This window comes from Centroberyx affinis, unplaced genomic scaffold (assembly GCF_046629955.1).
Source record: "Centroberyx affinis isolate AG114_WGS23_722 - 3 ecotype Tasmania unplaced genomic scaffold, CSIRO-AGI_Caff_v1 ptg001606l_1, whole genome shotgun sequence".
Classification (NCBI taxonomy): domain Eukaryota; kingdom Metazoa; phylum Chordata; class Actinopteri; order Beryciformes; family Berycidae; genus Centroberyx; species Centroberyx affinis.
Window position 1 is genome coordinate 50,761 of NW_027280050.1, and position 19,488 is coordinate 70,248.

Here is a 19,488-nt window from a genome sequence, read left to right on the forward strand (position 1 = left end):
GCATCCACGTTTCCCTCACTTGCGTCTTTTCCTTGCGTCTTAGCCCCTCCCACCGAGGATGCATGGAGAGACGCGAGGACACCATGCGAGGAGAGAGGAAATATCAAATAAGAGACTTGGGATGCACCATTCTTCTTTTGGGTACCCCAACTCCGGGCTTCCTGTGGGACGGAAGCTGTACAAGGAGGTCCGTGTGGGTGTGGTCGGCGTTGAAAGTGACCCATCATAAGAGGGCCAGTGCCTCCCATGGTTTCCGCCCCCAAAATGTCAAAAGTCAGGTCGATTCACAGGAGCAGAAGTCAGCCTCGCGAGCAGAGAGAGAGAGAGAGAGAGAGAGAGAGCAGACCTGTGAGAGCGTGCGTGCACTCCAGCGCTCGCCAAGCAGAAACTCGCCAAGCAGCTGCCTGTACAACTTATCGGGTTGTTGAATTTGTGCGCGAGGACTTATATCGTGCGAGTGGCAGTTAATATCTGCGCGTGTGAAGTAATATAATTTGCTCGTATGCATGTTTTATCGCGCTCCCGACATATGATAGAAATCTGACGCCATATTGTCCACGAATATTTACAAAACCAAATAAAAACGGCCACATGTTGTGGGTGTTCATGTAGGATTGAGAGACAGAGACATTTTCAGTGACATTCAGAGAGATTTAGTTTGATGTGGAGAAATAGAGCAAGAAAGAGACCAAGGTCACAACAACAGATTGTTTTCTTCAAGAAAAGATTACTGGTAACACTCCCTCCCTCATCTAGCCCCAGTCAAGCACTCCCCATCCCAGAATTATATGTATGTATGTATGTATGTATGTATGTATGTATGTGTGTATGTGAATATGGGTGATACATTGTTAGTCTTGTTATGAATAATAAGAGGATATTAAGGTGATTGTATATGTAGGATATATGACAGAAATAAGGCTGTTTGTTGTGCAGTGAAATCATCATTTGATGGTTTATGCAGACTGTGTGGACATGGTGTTTTTTGTTAAATATTGCCGCTCTCTTCTGTCTCGTCGTGTGCTACAGGCTTCATTTTACTATCATCTCTTGCCAAGGTGCACTCGTGAGGTAATTGCACCAAAAAATGCCTTTCGTTAAAGTCAGCGGTCATTTCAGCACCACAGTGAAATAGACAGCTCCTCTGCTCTCAGGCGCTGATGCTTGTTTTCACGTTTCAGCTCTTTGACCGTCTGTTTACGTCACCGCGTGTCACAGCGCTATCCGAGGCTCTGATAGCTTTCTCTTTGACCTCTCTACTAGTAACTCATTCGACTGTAAAATCCAACACATTGTTGGTAAAATATATATGCACCTAATGGTGTGTGTGTGTGTGTGTGTATGTGCTTAACTAGAGTGCACTAGGGACCGTCATAATAGCGTTCAGTCAGTTGGACGGGTTTTGATCAAATGAGATTCTTACCAGACTGAAAATTAGAATTTATAACAGTAAGATTTAGCTGCATACATCGTGGACGCCTCTCGTTTATTATCATATTGAATTTCTGTTGGCAATTATTAGGCAATTATTAGGCTCACATCGGTTTTCTAATATTATGGCGAGAATGATTGACTGACTGATTCGGTCATTTTTTTTTATGATTTAGAAAAAAAAAATTTTTTTAGTTTTTTACAAAAAAGCCTAATTTGTCCTAATGGACAGTCGGTCTTGCAGCCTGTTCACTGCTGAGCAGACATACCTGACTGTCAGAGACGCAAAAAGAACTAAATTCAGAGGAAATCAAATTAAGGTCGAGGCTTAAAGTTCTAGATATTTACTGTTGCTTGAATAATTGTTGATTAAAGCCCCTGCTGGCCATAGTTTGGACTTGGAGCAAGATAACAGTTTCACAGTCTGCGTGGGAGAAGCAGGCGGGCTGCGTGCGCATCAAGTCTGATAGGGAGAACAACCAGAGGGCAGAAGAAAATGTGACGACATGTCAGTAGAGGTAAGAGAGGCTTTAAAATCCTACTTATTATGATTGAATAGTGTAAATAGACAGTTGCTTAAAAAGTTCTTATTGGCCCTAATCAATCGTTTCCACACACACACACACACACGCATTGCGCACAAATGCAACGTCTGTTAGCGGCTCTTCCTCTGAGAGTTTCAACTTAAAAGAGAAATCAAATATATATTAAAACAGCTGGATGCCCTGTAGCCTCACCATGTGCCGCGAGCCATTCTGCCCAACACACACTAATGCAAAGACACTTTGAGACTGTTGTCATTTTGTGACTTGGTTTATTTGACTCACAATTCAAAATAACGTTTCTTCTGAGTGCCCAGTAACACATTTCCTACGACCTGATGCCAATCTGTCCAGCAGTCCTAGAACAAGCAGAACCAGCACTGAATTGTTTTCCTTTCTTTAATCGCCAGTCGGCTCATTAAACTATGAGGGAAGACGCAGCCTCACGTGCAATGAATCGAGGAGTTGTATTTCTTATAAAAGATACAATTTATTATGAGTCTACAGATCATATTCACAAAGCTTAGTAACCATTCCTCCACTTTGCTAAGAAGTAGCCGATTCCATTAATATCTGGTAATAAGTCCAGGTGGGAATGACAAGTAGGCTACATTAATATTTGGCAATAAATAAGCTTCTTTTTCTATCCATTTATTTGAAGTTGATCCGCCATTACCTACTTCCTATTACATGTTTAGAAGTAAGTGTGGAACATCATCAAAGTTCTGGAAACCCTGGCAACCGTCCAGACATCAGTCATTCTGCTCTGAGACACAGAAGGAAACCGACGTGCAAATTCACGGCTCTTCCACGACTTTTTCGACGATTTTATTTCGACGTTTCTCGACATTTTCCTCAACTTTACTCTATCAGTTGCTCTTCTCGACCTTTTCTCATGGAGCAGGTGAGGCAGAGACACATTTTTAGGTCAATTTTCGGGGGGGGGGGGGTTAAAAAAATGTTTACGTTCAAATTGATATCGGCTGTTTGTTTTCAAATTGCTCCATGTTGTGCCCAGACACCTGCTGGACCACAGCTACTGGAGGAGCCACAGCAAGCTGACCAGAGGGAGGCGCTGCCGAGCCAGGAAGGAGGTTCAACTCTTTTTACTGTCACACACAAAACCTCATACTGTAGATACTGTAATATACCAGACAGCTGCACTCTCCTGTGTCATATTACATCACCCGACCTCTCTAAATGGATCTTTTACTATACACTTGTAATTGTCTTTACTTTATTTTGAGTTATTTTCATTTATTTAAAACATTGTAATTAGCCTGTCTGTATATACTGAATGTGAAAAAGGGCTTTATTCTCAATTGTACATCTTGTTAAGTCTGCTTTGCCATGCCTTGTATTGTGAGGGAAAAGTGGTGCTACATGGAAAGGTAATAAAAACATGTAGAAATGCAGTAGAGTTGTTGTCATTGTTTGTGGTGTTGCTGTTGCTCTCAGCAGAGCGAGGCCCTGCACTCCTCTCCAGCCGCTCCTGTCGGCTCCTCTGGCCCGCAGCAGGTTTCCCCTCGCTCCCTCCCAGCTGAGGACCAGCAGACCAGGTTAGCTGAGTCAGCCTCATCTTCACAACTCACTTTTTGTTTTACTTTTCTATTTTGTTTTGATTTTTGAAAGCACTGTGTAGACTCTGACTGGGCTTTATAAATGAAGTTTATCATTATTATTATTAAAGTGGGGAACAGATCTCCCACCTGCTCAGTCCTTCCCACAGCTGGAAGAGGTTAAGGTTAGGTTTAGGGCTAATGTCATATCATATCGTATTGTATCATTTTTCACATGTGATCTCATAGTGATGAATGTAAAAACATAGGGTTAGGGTTAGGGTTTGGTTAGGGTTAAGGTTAGGGTTAGGGTTACGGTTACGGTTACATACACACAGACTTTCTCTGGGTAACAGGAGGTTTCAGTGTAAGAGTGTTGAAATGTGGTTGGGAAATGTCTCTGTAAGCCAGTGGTTCTCAGCAGGAGACGGGCCCGGCCGGTGGCTCAGAGACCAGCGACGAGCCCCTGATGATCCACGGCCGCAGGGTAGCAGAGTACCGGTGGCTTTACCGCTCGGTGGTGGATCCCATGCTGCACTTCTCCTCTGGCCGCTCTCGCCCCTACAGCCTGCAGCTGGGTCGCAGGATCAAGCAGCGGCTGTGGGAGGCGGTATCCTTTGGTGTGGGAGGACAGCAGGTGCCCCACATAGACAGAGATGTTAGTGACCAACCTAAATGTTCTCAGCCTTGCAGCAAGAGGGCCAGGCGCTAAACTAGGCTGCTGCACTAGCTTTGGCCATCTTGTTTAACCTTATTAAATAGTACAGATCAAATTTACCCTCCATAAAGTTTCCACAAATATTTGGCTACTAAATGAAAATTTGTGAACGTGTAAAAAAAAAAAAAGCTAAATGAAACCCAAACCAATTTGGATAACTCATTTGTGGATACTAACCTTTTATTTAAATCAAATTAAAAGATTCAACTTTATTGATGCCCATGGGGACATTAGGTCTTTAATAAAAGCCAAATAGAAAGAAGCATATAAAAATAGAATATTGCATAAGAAAAAAAAAAAAAGATCAGTAAATTAGGAATATGGGGTAAGTATATCATTAAATATATAACTAAGAATATAGAACTAAATAAACATAAAATAATATTACTTATAACAATAATAATAATAATAATATAGTTAAAAAAAACAGCCGTATAATATGAAATAATAAAAGCAATAAAACAATAGGTTAGGTATGCGGGTGACAGTTTAAACTTTAAAGCTTTGTCCATGTCCGAGCAACCGGCCCAAAGTCTGGAGGCAGGATTTCCTTCAGCTCTTTGTTTGGACCCCTCAGCGTCTTGCAGGGGGGTTGAGTGACCCTTCACCCTGAAAACTGGCCTTAGCGTCTGGCAGGGCCAGCAGGGCCTCAGGTAGCATCTTGCACCTGGGCCCAGGGCCACATGGTGCAGCGTCTGGCGGCCTGTCAGCCCAGGGGTGTGTCAGTGGAGATTTGTAAATAGTTTGTTTGGTGTACCATAGCTGACGGGTTAAACATAATGCAACAATAATAATAATCATAAAAAAAATAAAATAAAAAAAAAAATACAAATAAAAAAATACAAATAATAACAATAAGTAAAACATAACCCTAACCCTAACCCATGAGCCTGAGCCTAACACAACCCAGCCTGACCCTGTTTCTAACATTAACCCTAAGATGAACCCTTGCCCAGACATTGAATATCTATAGATTACTTTTCACACAATTATGAGTAGTATCACTTGAAACTCAGAAGACTCTTTAGTGACACTTTCTAGTCACTTGATAGGAAGTTGAATATCAACACTGGACTATCCAAATAAAGTGTGACCGCTGATAGTCAGTGAAGCAGGCCTGTAGCAGCCAATAATGTAATAACTACCATTAATGTAATAACTGCCAATAACGTAATAATTTTTCCGTTCTTAATGTAATAAAAGTCAATAATGTAATAACTGGCCAATAATGTAATACATTTTCTGAACCAATAACTTAATTACGTTTTGCGCATAATGTCATAAGTTATTACATTATTGGCTGGTTATTACATTATTAGCTGGGTTTAAAAAAAAATCATGAAAATGTAATGACTGGAGCCGATAATGTAATAATGTACTTATATTTAACTTTATTTAAGTTTTATTTATTGGCTATAAAGTGTCACACTTCCATGACATTTATCCTTACTGTTGCCTCTTTCAAATAGCTGCTCAAAAACCTGACCACACACACACACACACACACACACACACACACACACACACACTAGGAATTATGACTATTTGTTTGTGGTACATTAATCGGTTGGTGAGAACTAAATCTTCGACACAAGCTCTGAAGGACCAGGGTTGAAGATTCATTTGAGATGCAGCTCAGCACTGTGTCAAGTTTTTCTAGTAATAAATCTGTAATAAACATTGTGTTTTAGGCGCCTATTCAAATTTTGAAAGTTTAGAGTGTATTATAAAGAATTTTTCAAATATTTTGAATAATGGTTGTGAGATGTTTTTTTGTGAACTACAACTCTATTTGCTTTATACTTTTGAACAGATGAGTGTCAGTGAATATCCACCCACTTTTCTGCTGCTGATTGAGCCACACCTGGTGCCAATTTTTCTATCACTAGGTAGCTCTATATAAGCAAGCCCTTCTACTTGGCTCTATATGCCCTGATGAAGACTGTATAGTTGAAATGCGTTGGCGCAGCCCATACAATAAAGGCTTTTTAACTTTTTCAGCAAAGAAGTGTGCCTTGGAATTTTTTTGGAGGATCAGCCAAACCAGCCACTAGAGATGAGCTGTATTCCCTTCTCTGTCTATTGGACTCTGCCTTGTGTTTGATGCCTCTAGCATTTTGACTAGTCATAATGTAATAAACGATATCTTAAATTAGCATTTTGACTAGTCATAATATAAAAAAGATATTTTAAATTAGCATTTTGACAGGTCATAATGTAATGAGAGATATCTTAAATTAGCATTTTGACAGGTCATAATGTAATGAGAGATATCTTAAATTAGCATTTTGACAGGTCATAATGTAATGAGAGATATCTTAAATGCTAATGCTGCAGCAGCTGTAGTAGTAGCAGTAGCAGCAGCAGTGTTGTTACTTGCCACTACTGACTAAAACCACGCGGCTTAAAAGTACTGCTGCATTCCCTGGAGCCCCTGGTAAAGCTCTTACTGTGGACTTTGACAAGGCTACAACCCTGTTTTTTTTTGTTAATTTTTGTTTTGTTTTGTTTTGTTTTTTTTGCTAATTTTTTTTTTTTTTTTTGCTAAGTTTTGTTTAATTTTTGTTAATTTTGCTAGTTTGGACTGGGTGGCGGGTTTGCATCTCTTTGTACCAACCATCAGCTCTTCAATGAACCGGGTCTCTTGGTACCCACCGCCGGCTCTTTAACGAACCGTTATCGCTAACCGCCAGACCGCACAGCTGTTCAACGAACCGCGTTCACTAGCCGCCACTCTACCTGGTCCAAACTACAAATTAACTAGAAAAAAAACAAAGCTAAAGAGAAAGTCTCCAAACACGCTCATCAAGTGTTCATCAACAGCTACTGGTCTGCATTGAGGAGCGTGTAAAGAGGTTCCACAGAGAGCCTCTTGCCGCGGTCCAAGCATCAGCTGTACCAGAGCCCAGGGGAGGATACCTTACTGAGGAAAGGTATGAGACTCAAGACCTCCAGCGCCGCCTTTTATCCCCTGGCTGCTGCCACCTAACAGCAGAATTCTGATTGTGATGTCATCAGTGCAGCTGAGACTCTGATTGGTGGAGCCATCCAATGATGTCATAATCTGTTAGAATGGAGAAGTGATGCTGTGTTCTGTGTTCTCTGTGTGTGCGTGTGTGTGTGTGTGTGTTTGCGTTCTTGCCAATGTATGAATGCATTTTTTTTATTTACTTAGGTGGCCCATCCCACATGGGGTTACAAGACTCCGATAAAATAAACAAAATGTCAGTTTGCAATATTACAGCTGTACGTAATAATTCATTACAGTAAGCACAGTAAGTGCATTAAGTACATTCCAGTTCTGAACGAATGAATGGATGAATGAATGAATGAATGAATGAATGAAATTTTATTTTCGTGTCATGCCAAATTAATGGTCCATCCCACATGAGATTACATGACACAGTGTTTTGCAAACCAAAAAAATTGCCATATAGGGCAAGGCTCAGATGGAGAGGGAGCCCTGGGTGACCCAGTCACCAGCCCCCCCCCCCCCCCCCCCCACCTCCCCCACCCCCAGCACAAACCCCATGACTACACAAATTACAACTTCCATAATACTGTTTTATATAGATAAAGCATATGATTATACACAGGAGGAGGCAACACAAAATAAATTACTCATTTCATTTATACAATGCCTTTTTCCGCATTTCCCATGCATTCTCTATATAATCAGCCAAAAAAAATGTTTTATTTTCAAAAACCCAACTTAATTGGGTTGAGTCTATTTTCTTCGACCGTTTCTTTCGACCGTACCAACAAAGTGCCCAGTTTCAACATGAAGAGGTCATATACCTGATCTATGAACAAAAATATCAACGCAACACTACACAAATATAAACTGCACAATTTAGAGAGGCCTTTTATTGTGACCAGCAATAATCATGCTGTTTAATCAGCATCTTGAAATGCCACACCTGTCAGGTGGATGGATTACAAGAACACAAACAACCCCCCCCACACACACACACACACACACACAGAACTCGGAACCAATCAGAACACGGCATCACTTCTCCATTCTAACCGATTATGACATCATTGGATGGCTCTACCAATCAGAGTCTCAGCTCTGTGTGATGACATCACAATCAGAATTCTGCTGTTTGGTGGCAGCAGCCAGGGGATAAAAGGCGGCGCTGGAGGTCTTGAGTCTCATACCTTTCCTCAGTAAGGTATCCTCCCCTGGGCTCTGGTACAGCTGATGCTTGGACCGCAGCAAGAGGCTCTCTGTGGAACCTCTTTACACGCTCCTCAATGCAGACCAGTAGCTATTGATGAACACTTGATGAGCGTGTTTGGAGACTTTCTCTTTAGTTTTATTCTTTTTCTAGTTAATTTCTAGTTTGGACCAGGTAGCGTGGCGGCTAGTGAACGCGGTTCGTTGAACAGCTGTGCGGTCTGGCGGTTAGCGATAACGGTTCGTTAAAGAGCCGGTGGTGGGTACCAAGAGACCCGGTTCATTGAAGAGCTGATGGTTGGTACAAAGACACGCAAACCTGCCACCCAGTCCAAACTAGCAAAATTAACAAAAATTAAACAAAAAAAACAAAAAAAAAACAGGGTTGTAGCCTTGTCAAAGTCCACAGTAAGAGCTTTACCAGGGGCTCCAGGGAATGCAGCAGTACTTTTAAGCCGCGTGGTTTTAGTCAGTAGTGGCAAGTAACAACACTGCTGCTGCTACTGCTACTACTACAGCTGCTGCAGCATTAGCATTTAAGATATCTCTCATTACATTATGACCTGTCAAAATGCTAATTTAAGATATCTCTCATTACATTATGACCTGTCAAAATGCTAATTTAAGATATCTTTTTTTACATTATGACTAGTCAAAATGCTAATTTAAGTTATCTTTTATTATTAAAACAAAATGTTTATTACAGATTTATTACTAGAAAAACTTGACAGTGCTGAGCTGCATCTCAAATTAATCTTCAACCCTGGTCCTTCAGAGCTTGTGTTGAAGATTTAGTTCTCACCAACCGATTAATGTACCACAAACAAATAGTCATAATTCCTAGTGTGTGTGTGTGTGTGTGTGTGTGTGTGTGTGTGTGTGTGTGTGGTCAGGTTTTTGAGCAGCTATTTGAAAGAGGCAACAGTAAGGATAAGTGTCATGGAAGTGTGACACTTTATAGCCAATAAATAAAACTTAAATAAAGTGATATAAGTATATTATTACACTATCGGCTCCAGTTATTACATTTTCATGTTTTTTTTTAAAACCCAGCTAACAATGTAATAACCAGCCAATAATATAATAACTTATTACATTATGCGCAAAAGGTTATTACATTATTGGTTCCGAAAATGTATTACATTATTGGCCAGTAATTACGTTATTGACTTTTATTACATTCAGAACAGAAAAATTATTACGTTATTGGCAGTTATTACATTAATGGTAATTATTACATTATTGGCTGCTACAGGCCTCATTCATAAACAGTGCGTATGCAAAAATCTGTGCTTAAACCGAGCGTACGAACATTTTACGCACAAATCCGGGATTCAGATTAAAGCTGTACCTCAGGAGAGACCTGGCCAAGAAGGCAGCATCGTCACAACCATAAAAGTTAAACATACAGTATAAACAACATACAACAATGTACGTATGTAAAGCTCTTGCATGAAACCACTTAAGCTCATGTTTTTTTGCTCAAAAGCTACAGGTCAGTTCTAAAGAATACATCTCTTCCCAAAACTTTAATTCACTCGAAACAAAGGAATACCCAACCACTACCTAATACCCAACCACTCAGAACATATTCCCTTCCTCCATCATGGACTCCATGATGGTCGTGTAGAACTGCACCATTACTTTCTGTGAAGAACGTTCTTTGTTGTGCTTCAATGCAGCTGAATTTCTGCTCGCACTTCAGTTCCTGACAAATCCCTCAGATTGCTGGTGTTTAATGAAGAGCAGAAACCCCGAGTGAGAAGGACTTTCCCATGAATGACTTCCAGGTTTCATCCACTGTTCAGTTAAGACTTTACTTTCAGGGATCATTTCTATAGTTTCTGACTGGAGAAATGTGTTTCTAAAGTGTTTGGTCTCACTAACCACCATGATGAGTTGTGATATTTTCTTCTGACAGTGAAGTGGACAGTGAGTAATGATTCAGTTCATATGTTCACTGTCATTGATGACTGTTCTTTGCTTCCTAGTGGAGCATTGAGGAAGGGAATACAATCTGAGTGGATGGGTGTTAGGGTTTAACCTGTGTCTAATGTATGGCAGCTTATTCCTTTGCATCAAGTGAAGTAAAGTTTTGGCAAGAGATATATATTCTTTAGAGCTGACCTGTATCTTTCGATTAAGCATGAGCAAAAAAACATGAAGCCAAGTGGTTTCACAGAAAAGCTTTACATATTTATATTGTTGTATGTTGTTTATATGTTTAAAATAAAGATTAAATAACACCATGTCTTAAAAATAGAGAGTGTTCAGAATCTGGGGTTTGTGTGGGGTTTCTGGACTGTGCTGTACAGCTCAGATGGATCCTCGTCAGCTTCCTGGCTTCTGGTTTTGAGGGGGGAAAAGATAAATTAGTGCATTCTGAAGATAAGAAGAAACATGAATTAATTCAAAACAGGTTCAAACAAATAGAACATGTAAACACAACGGTAATAAAATGGTTCTAATCTATAAAAATCTTGCACATTGTTTAAAACTCATGCATGCTCATAGCAAGGACAATGTGCCTGTGGTGCTTTGCTCAGCTGTAATGTGAAGGCCGGCTCACCCAGGAGCAGTTTGGGGTCTTCTGAACTTGACAGCAGCATACTGGACAGTCTCCTCCTCCTCCTCCTTCCTTCTCTGAAGCTTGAAGTTGGAGTAGAGAGGATCTGGCCTCATCTTAGAGAAGTGGACGGTGGCGTAGTCGAGGTCGTCCTGCTGCTCTGTCGGTTGTGTCTGAAAGATCAAATTTCTAGCCTAGAAATTTAAAGTCATTTAGGAAAAATAAAATACAAGGGGATGGGAGGGGCGGGGAAGAAATCAGTTCTCTTGATGTTGTTGCAATTCCTAGTGGTTCCTACGCCGATAGAGGTCAATAAAGTTCTTAGATTACTTAAGGCCCTTTTAAGGCCTTTCTGTTCAATATAGTGACATTTATGTGGATTGAACTGTCTGTGTTCTTCAGAAATTAGTGAACCTAACCCCCCCATTGCAGACATTCATATTAAACTTTAGATGTTTAGCTGACTCTCTTATTCAGACCAAATAACAATGAATGTAACAGTAGAACAACAACATGATACCAACTACAAAATAGTCAAAAAAGTCAAAGCCACAGCACCCACAGTGATGATGACACAAATATTCCTGTCAGACAGAGAAGAGCTAGGTAAAGAAACACAAGGTAAGGAGAAAAGATAGACATGTTTTTAATAAAGAAGAGAGGAAGTTGATCAAGTGCAAGAGGAGGAAGATAGAAGAAAAGGTGATAGAGAGAGGAGGATATGATTTATTTGGGTGAAGAAGGTAGAGGAAAGAGAGACATGAAGTGATACTCAGTCAGATGAGTTTCAAGTTGCACTGGAAGACAGGGAGTGACTCAGGAGTCTGAACTGGGGAGCCAGACTGCGTGAGGAAAGTGGTTTTCTTTTGCACTGGAATTGTTTAATTCCTCTTCCTCACCTGCAGTCTGTTGTCTGGTCTTTCTCCAGGTTCAGATGGTTGTTTGGAGGTCCTCTTCCTTCTGGTTAGGAGAATGAATGAACAATTGAATTACTGAACAAATGGCTGAATTTTAAATGCCTAAGTGAACATAACCACAGTGAAACAGAATTGCTCACCTAATCCATAGGAAGACAAATATGAGGAGTATGATAACCAGGAGAAGAGTAGAAGTTACTGCAGGGGCTGTTGATTTCTGTGGCCCTGGGAAATGGAGATCAGATGAAAACACTGACAATTAATTAGGGGATTACAGGATGTTTAGGTCCATTACTGACTGATAAAAAAAAAAAAAAAAGAGGGGGACACAACCATTTCCTGACCCAGTGAATGTGGAACAATTTGGGACAATGTGGGAACGTGTGTGGGGGTTTGTTGTGTTGTGCTTAGGTGTAACTGTCTGCTTAACCGAGGTCTCTTTGACATCGGTGCAAACGATAACAGAGAGGTCTCTCGATTTAACCCTGTGGGTCCAGAGGCCGTCAAAACAGGGGAAGCAGTGGAAGGTAAAGCGAAGCCTTGGGGGATGTCCAAGTGCGCCTAAGCTCCATCATAAAGTCGGAAAACCCCAGTAGTTTGTGTCTCACCGTGGCGTGAGGAAGTAATGCCCTGCCAGCCTGATCTGCTGCTGGCATGGAGGTGGAGCGGGCCACGGCACCTCCAAACAGTTGGCCCCACGGCAGCACAGCTTGAATGGTGCCAGGGTGGTACCGTCAGGCTCCATAGGGGCATCAAGGGTACCAAGGACTTGAGGTGTCTCTTCCCCCTCCTCGTTGTCGCCCCCGACATCGCCTACATCTTCAGAAAAACCGCCTGACGCAGCAAGAGACATCCCATCGTCAGACAACAACTCCGGGTCAGCAAGTGCTGCTTTGGCGTGCAACATGCCAAGACACACTGGGCAGGCCTGGTGAGTGTCTGTCTCAGAAAGGAAAAATCTGCATGGACTGGGCAACGGGCGAGATTTGGCTTTGCTAGCTTTGCTAGACCCACCGGTTTTCTTCTTCCTCTAGATAGCCATCCCACTGTAGGTTAGCCGAGCTAATTTCCAAGTATGGAAATGGCAGAGTTCGTTAGCAAAGCTAAACAAAAAACCACACATTAGCAGAGCTAAATGGTAGAAGAAAACAAAAATGCAGCTAGTTAGTGAAGCTAAACAATAACGACGATAATAGATAACGACGCCATAGGAAGGAAGCTCGCTCACCTCTAGTTGGACAGTTGAGTCGCTAGCGAAGTGTTCAGTTTAAAATTCAGATTAAGCGAGGTGAAGTGTAAATAGATTGAGGAGATGAGACCGTGCAGGGGTTATTATACTCATAGGAGGGGGCGCGACCTCCGTTACCTGCTATGGTCTCATTGACCTTGACAGGCGTGATTAAAAATGTTCTTCAGGTTGGAACCAAGGAGGTTCTACCTGTACTGATTTAGCACCTCAGTTGGAGAGTGAACAAGGTATGAATGTGTTTTTTGTTGCCATTTATATTTTATTTCATGGGTTGTTATTTTTGACCACCATGCCGTCCGGTAGCATAAATGATATAGCCATAACCAAAACTCGTGGCCATTTATGCTTCATTAGCATGCACTGTACACTTTGTTTTCATTTTATATATTGTGTTGATTATGGTATTTTGATAATTGAAGATCAGCTCTTTTACTCAGCTCTCACGGTGTGTCGTTAGGATTTTAATAAATTCATGAAGCATCAAGACATTTGACCACATCATCTGGGTATGCTACAGTCAGCTTGTTAGCTAGCTAACTACTGGCTAGTAGTTGTACATTCATATTAACATCTGTTGCTTTGTGGAATTATCTTCCTGGCTAGTAGCCAAAACACAGTTGTTAAAGGTTAACTGATGTGACTCTTCTGAGCTACAACTTGTGCTTTGAAGTAGACTAAGGCTAAATACAGTTTACTGAGTCATAGTAACCTAAATTTGGAAACAAACCTTATCAGACAATTTGACATTAGACATTTTGTTTATTATTGAATTGAATTGATTACTTACCTTCCACAACAGTCAACTGTAAGGTGGAGGTATGACGTCCTCTTCTGTTATGGGCTTCACAGGAATAATTCCCACTGTGTTCAGGTCTGAGGTCACTCATGGTGAAGGTCTGCTCTGATGCTTTTAGTGAGGCTTCATTCTCCTTGTACCAGGTGTAAGTAGCTGCTGGGTTGGCATCACTGCTGCAGGTCAGATTCACTGAGCTGCCCTCCAATATTTCACCAGAGGGACTCACCGACACTGAAGTGTTCTTGGGACCATCTGGTGGACATGGAGTAACATGGATTAATTATAATGAAGGAACCTTCAGCCAAAATGTATACAGAGACAATTCACTAGTATTTACTGTGAGATATGGAAAGAAATTTGTATTGTGAGTAATATAATATATGAGCTTATTACACAGCTTTGTAGAAAGCGCAATTCTGATTAGCCAATGAATGTCTGCTGAGGTCTTTATTTATGAACAAGTGCGCTTGAGCTTGTTAGATTCTCAGGAGGTTTGCATGACTAGAGTGTCATGACTAAAATGTACTTAAAGCCATTGTCGGCCTGAGACATTTGCTAATGTTTTCTACTTACACTGGACATCTATGAATACAGAGGAAGAGTTTAACTGTCTGTATTGATTCTCAGATTGACAGTGGTACGTCCCGCTGTCCTCAGAGCTGATGGAGGTGAAATTGTAACTTTCCTCTGGTCCTTCATGCAGTGTTCGGTTCTCCTTGTACCAGGTGTAAGTAGCTGCTGGGTTGGCATCACTGCTGCAGGTCAGAGTCACTGAACTGCCCTGCACTATTTCACCAGAGGGACTCACCAGCACTGAAGTGTTCTTGGGACCATCTGGAGGACATGGAGTAACATGGATTGTCTTTAAGATGAGGATGTGTTTTTATCATGGAACATAATTATTTAAATAGTTAATAGCAAGTTGTGGGAGTGGTGTTAGCCTAAAGTGTAGAGAAGCAGGGTTGTGACAAGAAGGGGTCTATCTGCCCCCCCAACTTTATTTTCTTCCACTCTACCTTTCATCTGCTGAGCTGACAGTGACAGAGCGATTGTGTTGAGCATTTATCAAGACTGAGTCGACCTAACAAAGCAAAATGCAAAACCAATAAAAGTGCAAAAGTAGTTCTGAAAAACTGCGAAGTCCCTTGAAGCAGATGTGACCAAATGCCACAAATAGATTTATTTCTTTTGAAGCCCAAGAACTAACATCAGTGCGACCGCATGCAGCACCATAATGCTGAACTTAGCTGGTATTCTACCTGTTGTGCTGCCTTCATGTGCTATCGGAAATATCACAATTCTGAGGTAAGCTCACATATGACAGGGACAGTTGGGATTTTCTATGATCCTGAAGTTGCTAAGATGTGACAGTGAGGAGGCAGAGAGCATGGATGCCTTGTCAACAACTGATGGCAATATTATGAGGAGCAGGGTGGTAGGTGGAGTATCTGTGGCTCAGTTGTGGTGACCCAGTCTGGGCCATTTTTCAGCAAAACCTTTCACTGGATAAATAAAAACTAAAATAGCTGCTGGTAGCTTCTACATTGTATGATTAATGAGCTATCACTCACATTTCACATTAATAGAGATGGCAGATCTGTTTCTCCCTAGCTCATTCTCAGCTGCACAGTAATACTCTCCAGAGTCAGAGGACTGGATGGAAACAAAGTGGAGCTGTGGTTCTGTACTGAAAGGTTTATGGTCTGGATTTCCATTCTCCTTGTACCAGGTGTAAGTAGCTGCTGGGTTGGCATCACTCCTGCAGATCAGAGTCACTGAACTGCCCTCCACTGTTTCACCAGAGGGACTCAGCAACACTGAAGTGTTCTTGGGACCATCTGGAGGACATGGAGTAACATGGATTAATTATAAAATGAGGATGTGTTTTAACAATGGCACATGCTGTATTTAAAAAATTAGTAAACAGTTATGTCGGTGGCAGCATCTGAAAATTTGGATGTGAGCTTGTGACTGGAAGTCTGATGGTTTGAATCCCCACATCAGCTGGGAAAATCTTGGTGGCAACAGTGACTAAGTAACGCTCTACTGTCCCTCAACATCTGCTGTAACTTTGCCCTTAAGCAAGGCACTTCATCTCCAGGTGCTGCAGTGGAGCTGCTCAGTGAACTACAGTCACACACTGTGTTTGTACTGGGCAGCTCCCAGGTGTGAAAGTGAAGCAGGGTAGAGCTGAAAAAAACCTTTCCCTGCTTAATAAAAATTGACATATTCAAGCTGTTTGTTGCTTTTACACTAGTTGTATTTCACTCACATTTCACATTAATAGAGGTGGAGGCAGCTCTGTTTCTCCCCAACTCATTCTCAGCTGCACAGTAATACTCTCCAGAGTCAGAGGACTGGATGGAAACAAAGTGGAGCTGTGGTTCTGTACTGAAAGGTTTATGGTCTGGATTTCCATTCTCCTTGTACCAGGTGTAAGTAGCTGCTGGGTTGGCATCACTCCTGCAGGTCAGAGTCACTGAGCTGCCCTCCACTATTTCACCAGAGGGACTCACCAACACTGAGGGAAGATTCGGAGCATCTGGAAGAAATGATATTGACATGTACTAACTTTAAGATGAGGATGTGTTTCATCATGGAACTTATTTAAATTCTTAATAGTAAATAGCTGTGGGATGGCAGGATCCTAAAGGTTAGAGAAGCAGGCTTGTGAATGAAGCTGATAGTTATGATTATGCAAATATTCAGACAGACAAACTGAGGGGAGGGAGGAGGGGAGTCCCACTGGGGTCACCCCCATATTAAATACATGCAGTCATGGTACAGTACATTAGGTGAAAGGTTTCCACCAGATGGCGTTATGTTAGTGATACACTGTGGAGTAAACTCACACACTGAAAGAGAGCGGGAAGCCTCTTGTCCTTTTACAGCACAGTAATAGCTGTCTCCAGGATAAAAGTTGCCTGTATAAGAAGAAGTAATTCCTTCCTTAATATTCCGTCCATTCTTGTACCAGACGTAGGAAGGACGACCAGCTAGACGGCAACTGCTGTGACACTTCAGCTCTGCCCAGGTAGAAAACTGGTCGACTGATAATCTGGTCACATGCACCTGGAGAGCTGGATATATGAACATGGAACAGAAATGTCAATGGAGACTATTCTCTCTCTCTCTCTCTCTCTCTCTCTCTCTCTCTCTCTCTCTCTCTCTCTGTCTCTCTCTCTCTCTCACACACACACACACACACACGTACAGTCAAAATAGCAGTGACTATTCCTAGAAGTGAAATATTGTGGAGCACTACTAACTAACCTGATGGATAATCCAGTCAGAGTCTGAATGGAGGAGTACACAAATTCATGCTGATCATATAATGACTTTCAATTTTACATTAAAGTCAGAATATTCCACAGTATTGTGCACATACAGTTGTCATCCATTAGTTTAAATGTACCATGCTGTTGTATATATAAGTTTGTGTTCAACAGTACCTGTGACAGTCAGAGTTGTACCAGGAAAACCACTCCCCCATTCATAATTCTGTGTTTTGAATTTGAAGCGATACTCGGCTGAATCGCTCTCTCTCAGGTCAGTGATTTTCAGAGTGGAGCGTCCTTTCTTTTCTTCAAACTGCTGAGCACGACCTGCATACTCTGAGTCCCCTCTAAGGTCCTCAGGTTTTGAGGAATACCACCGATGACTATATTTTGGACTGAACCAGAACTTTGATGTAACATAATATCCATAAGTCTCGTATGTGCAAGAAATGTGCACTGATGAGCCCTTCAAGGCACAGATGGCTCTGTTGGTGTAAGTCACTCTGTTGCAGGTTTGATCATAGACACCTGAAAGATGGAAGCATTTTTAAACAGCAGCATTAGAATTTCACCTTTTACTGTTTCTGTTTCTGTTACTGTTTTGTTCTTTTTCCTTGTTGGGATACTGACAGCAGTAGTGTTCCTGTAGAGCTCAATGGATAGAGCATGGCACTAACACAGACAGGGTGGGGGTGGGGTGGGGGCTTTTACCCATGTTTTAAATACATGGGTAAAAGGCTCCACCAGATGGCGTTATGTTAGTGATACACTGTGGAGTAAACTCACACACTGAAGGAGAGCGAAAGTCCTCTTGTCCTTTTACAGCACAGGAATAGCTGTGTGCAGCACCAACATATCCTGTGTAAGAAGAAGACGTTTTGCCCTTAATATTCTGTCCATTCTGGTACCAGATGTAGGAAGGACGACCAGCTAGATAGCAACTGCTGTGACACTTCAGCCGTGTCTGGGAAGAAGTCCTTCGTCCGGACACCCAGAGAACCTGGAGAGCTGGATATGTGAACATGGAACAGAAATGTCACTGGAGACTAGAATCACACACACACACACACACACACACACACTATTACAATACCATTTCACAGATGTTGAGCTGTATTTGGAACTGAATTAGCAAATCATCCGATCAAAATGTTACCTGTGACAGTCAAAGTGACTCCAGATGGACTAGTAAATTTCCGATTTGGATGGTTTGTTATGAACCTGAACTTGTACACAGCTGAGTCAGTCTCTCTCAGGTCTGTGATTCTCAGGCTGCAGTTCTTCTGATCACCATGATACTCCACACGGCCTTCATACTCTGAGTCTGTTCTCAGATCCACAGGTCTATGACCGTCCTCTTTAGTAAACCATAATGTTTTTACAACTGTGATAGGTAGGTCATCTATGGAGGCTGGGTGTCTGTAGGTGCAGAGTATGTCCACTGTTGATCCTTTTAAGGCACAGATCTCAGTAGAAGTGCAAGTCACTCCCCAGTCATCCTGACCCTGTACCACTGTAACACAGAACACATCAGAAACCAGAATCAGATTCATAAAAACATTAGAAGACAGACTTTCATCTGTAGTGAAGCTGCTTCATTATTCAGGAGCATTCAGGATTCTTTATTGCCATTTGCGACCAGTGCACTGGAAATATGCTTCCTCTCACAGTATCAAACAAAATATATACAATATTAGTCAGGGGGAAAACATCCAAAATCAGGTGGGACCCCTTCAAAAAACAAGTCATTGAGGTTTTTGCATTTTTGGCATCCTTAGGATGTGTAGTCAACATTTCTAGATGATAACATGAAATTTGGGCGGGGGCAATTTTTTTATTTGCATATTTTCAAGATGGCTGCCACCCGCGGCCACCAAGAACAAAGAGTAGCATATCTCAGCAACTAATGGGTCGATTTTGATGATTTTGCTATTAAATTATACGTTTTCTGGGGTGCTGAGTCAATTTCTGAGGTGACTGAAGAGGTTAGAGGTCATGTTCACATAGTAATAGTCAAGGTCAAGGTTATTTTGGGCCAATAAGATGAAAAATGACAGATCTCAGCAACTTATGGGCCAATTTTGATGATTGTTGTACCAAACTATAGGTGTTTGGGGGTACTAAGTCGATATTTAAAGTCGGTATTTAAAGCGACTTGAGGTCAAGGTCACACAGTCAAGGTCATTATCAAAGTCATTTTGATTTCATTATAGATCACGTAAGACACGGATATGTCATATTTCAGATTT

General features: G+C 41.5%; 1 protein-coding gene and 1 non-coding gene across 2 annotated transcripts; one reads left to right on the forward strand and one right to left on the reverse strand.

Annotated features, from left to right (window-relative positions):
• Positions 1-10,073: 10,073 nt before the first annotated feature.
• Positions 10,074-18,792, reverse strand: LOC139651201 (B-cell receptor CD22-like). Its single transcript, XM_071528064.1, has 10 exons — positions 18,396-18,792; positions 18,026-18,247; positions 16,234-16,503; positions 15,533-15,799; positions 14,535-14,795; positions 13,953-14,213; positions 12,057-12,141; positions 11,899-11,959; positions 11,003-11,193; positions 10,074-10,779 (listed from the first exon to the last, which is right to left on the reverse strand). The coding sequence occupies exons 1-10, from the start codon at positions 18,790-18,792 to the stop codon at positions 10,704-10,706; spliced, it is 2,091 nt and encodes a 696-aa protein (XP_071384165.1). The 3' UTR covers positions 10,074-10,703.
• LOC139651218 (small nucleolar RNA U3) lies at positions 10,244-10,459 on the forward strand. Its single transcript, XR_011695706.1, has one exon. It is a non-coding gene; the product is annotated as a small nucleolar RNA U3 (small nucleolar RNA).
• Positions 18,793-19,488: the final 696 nt, after the last annotated feature.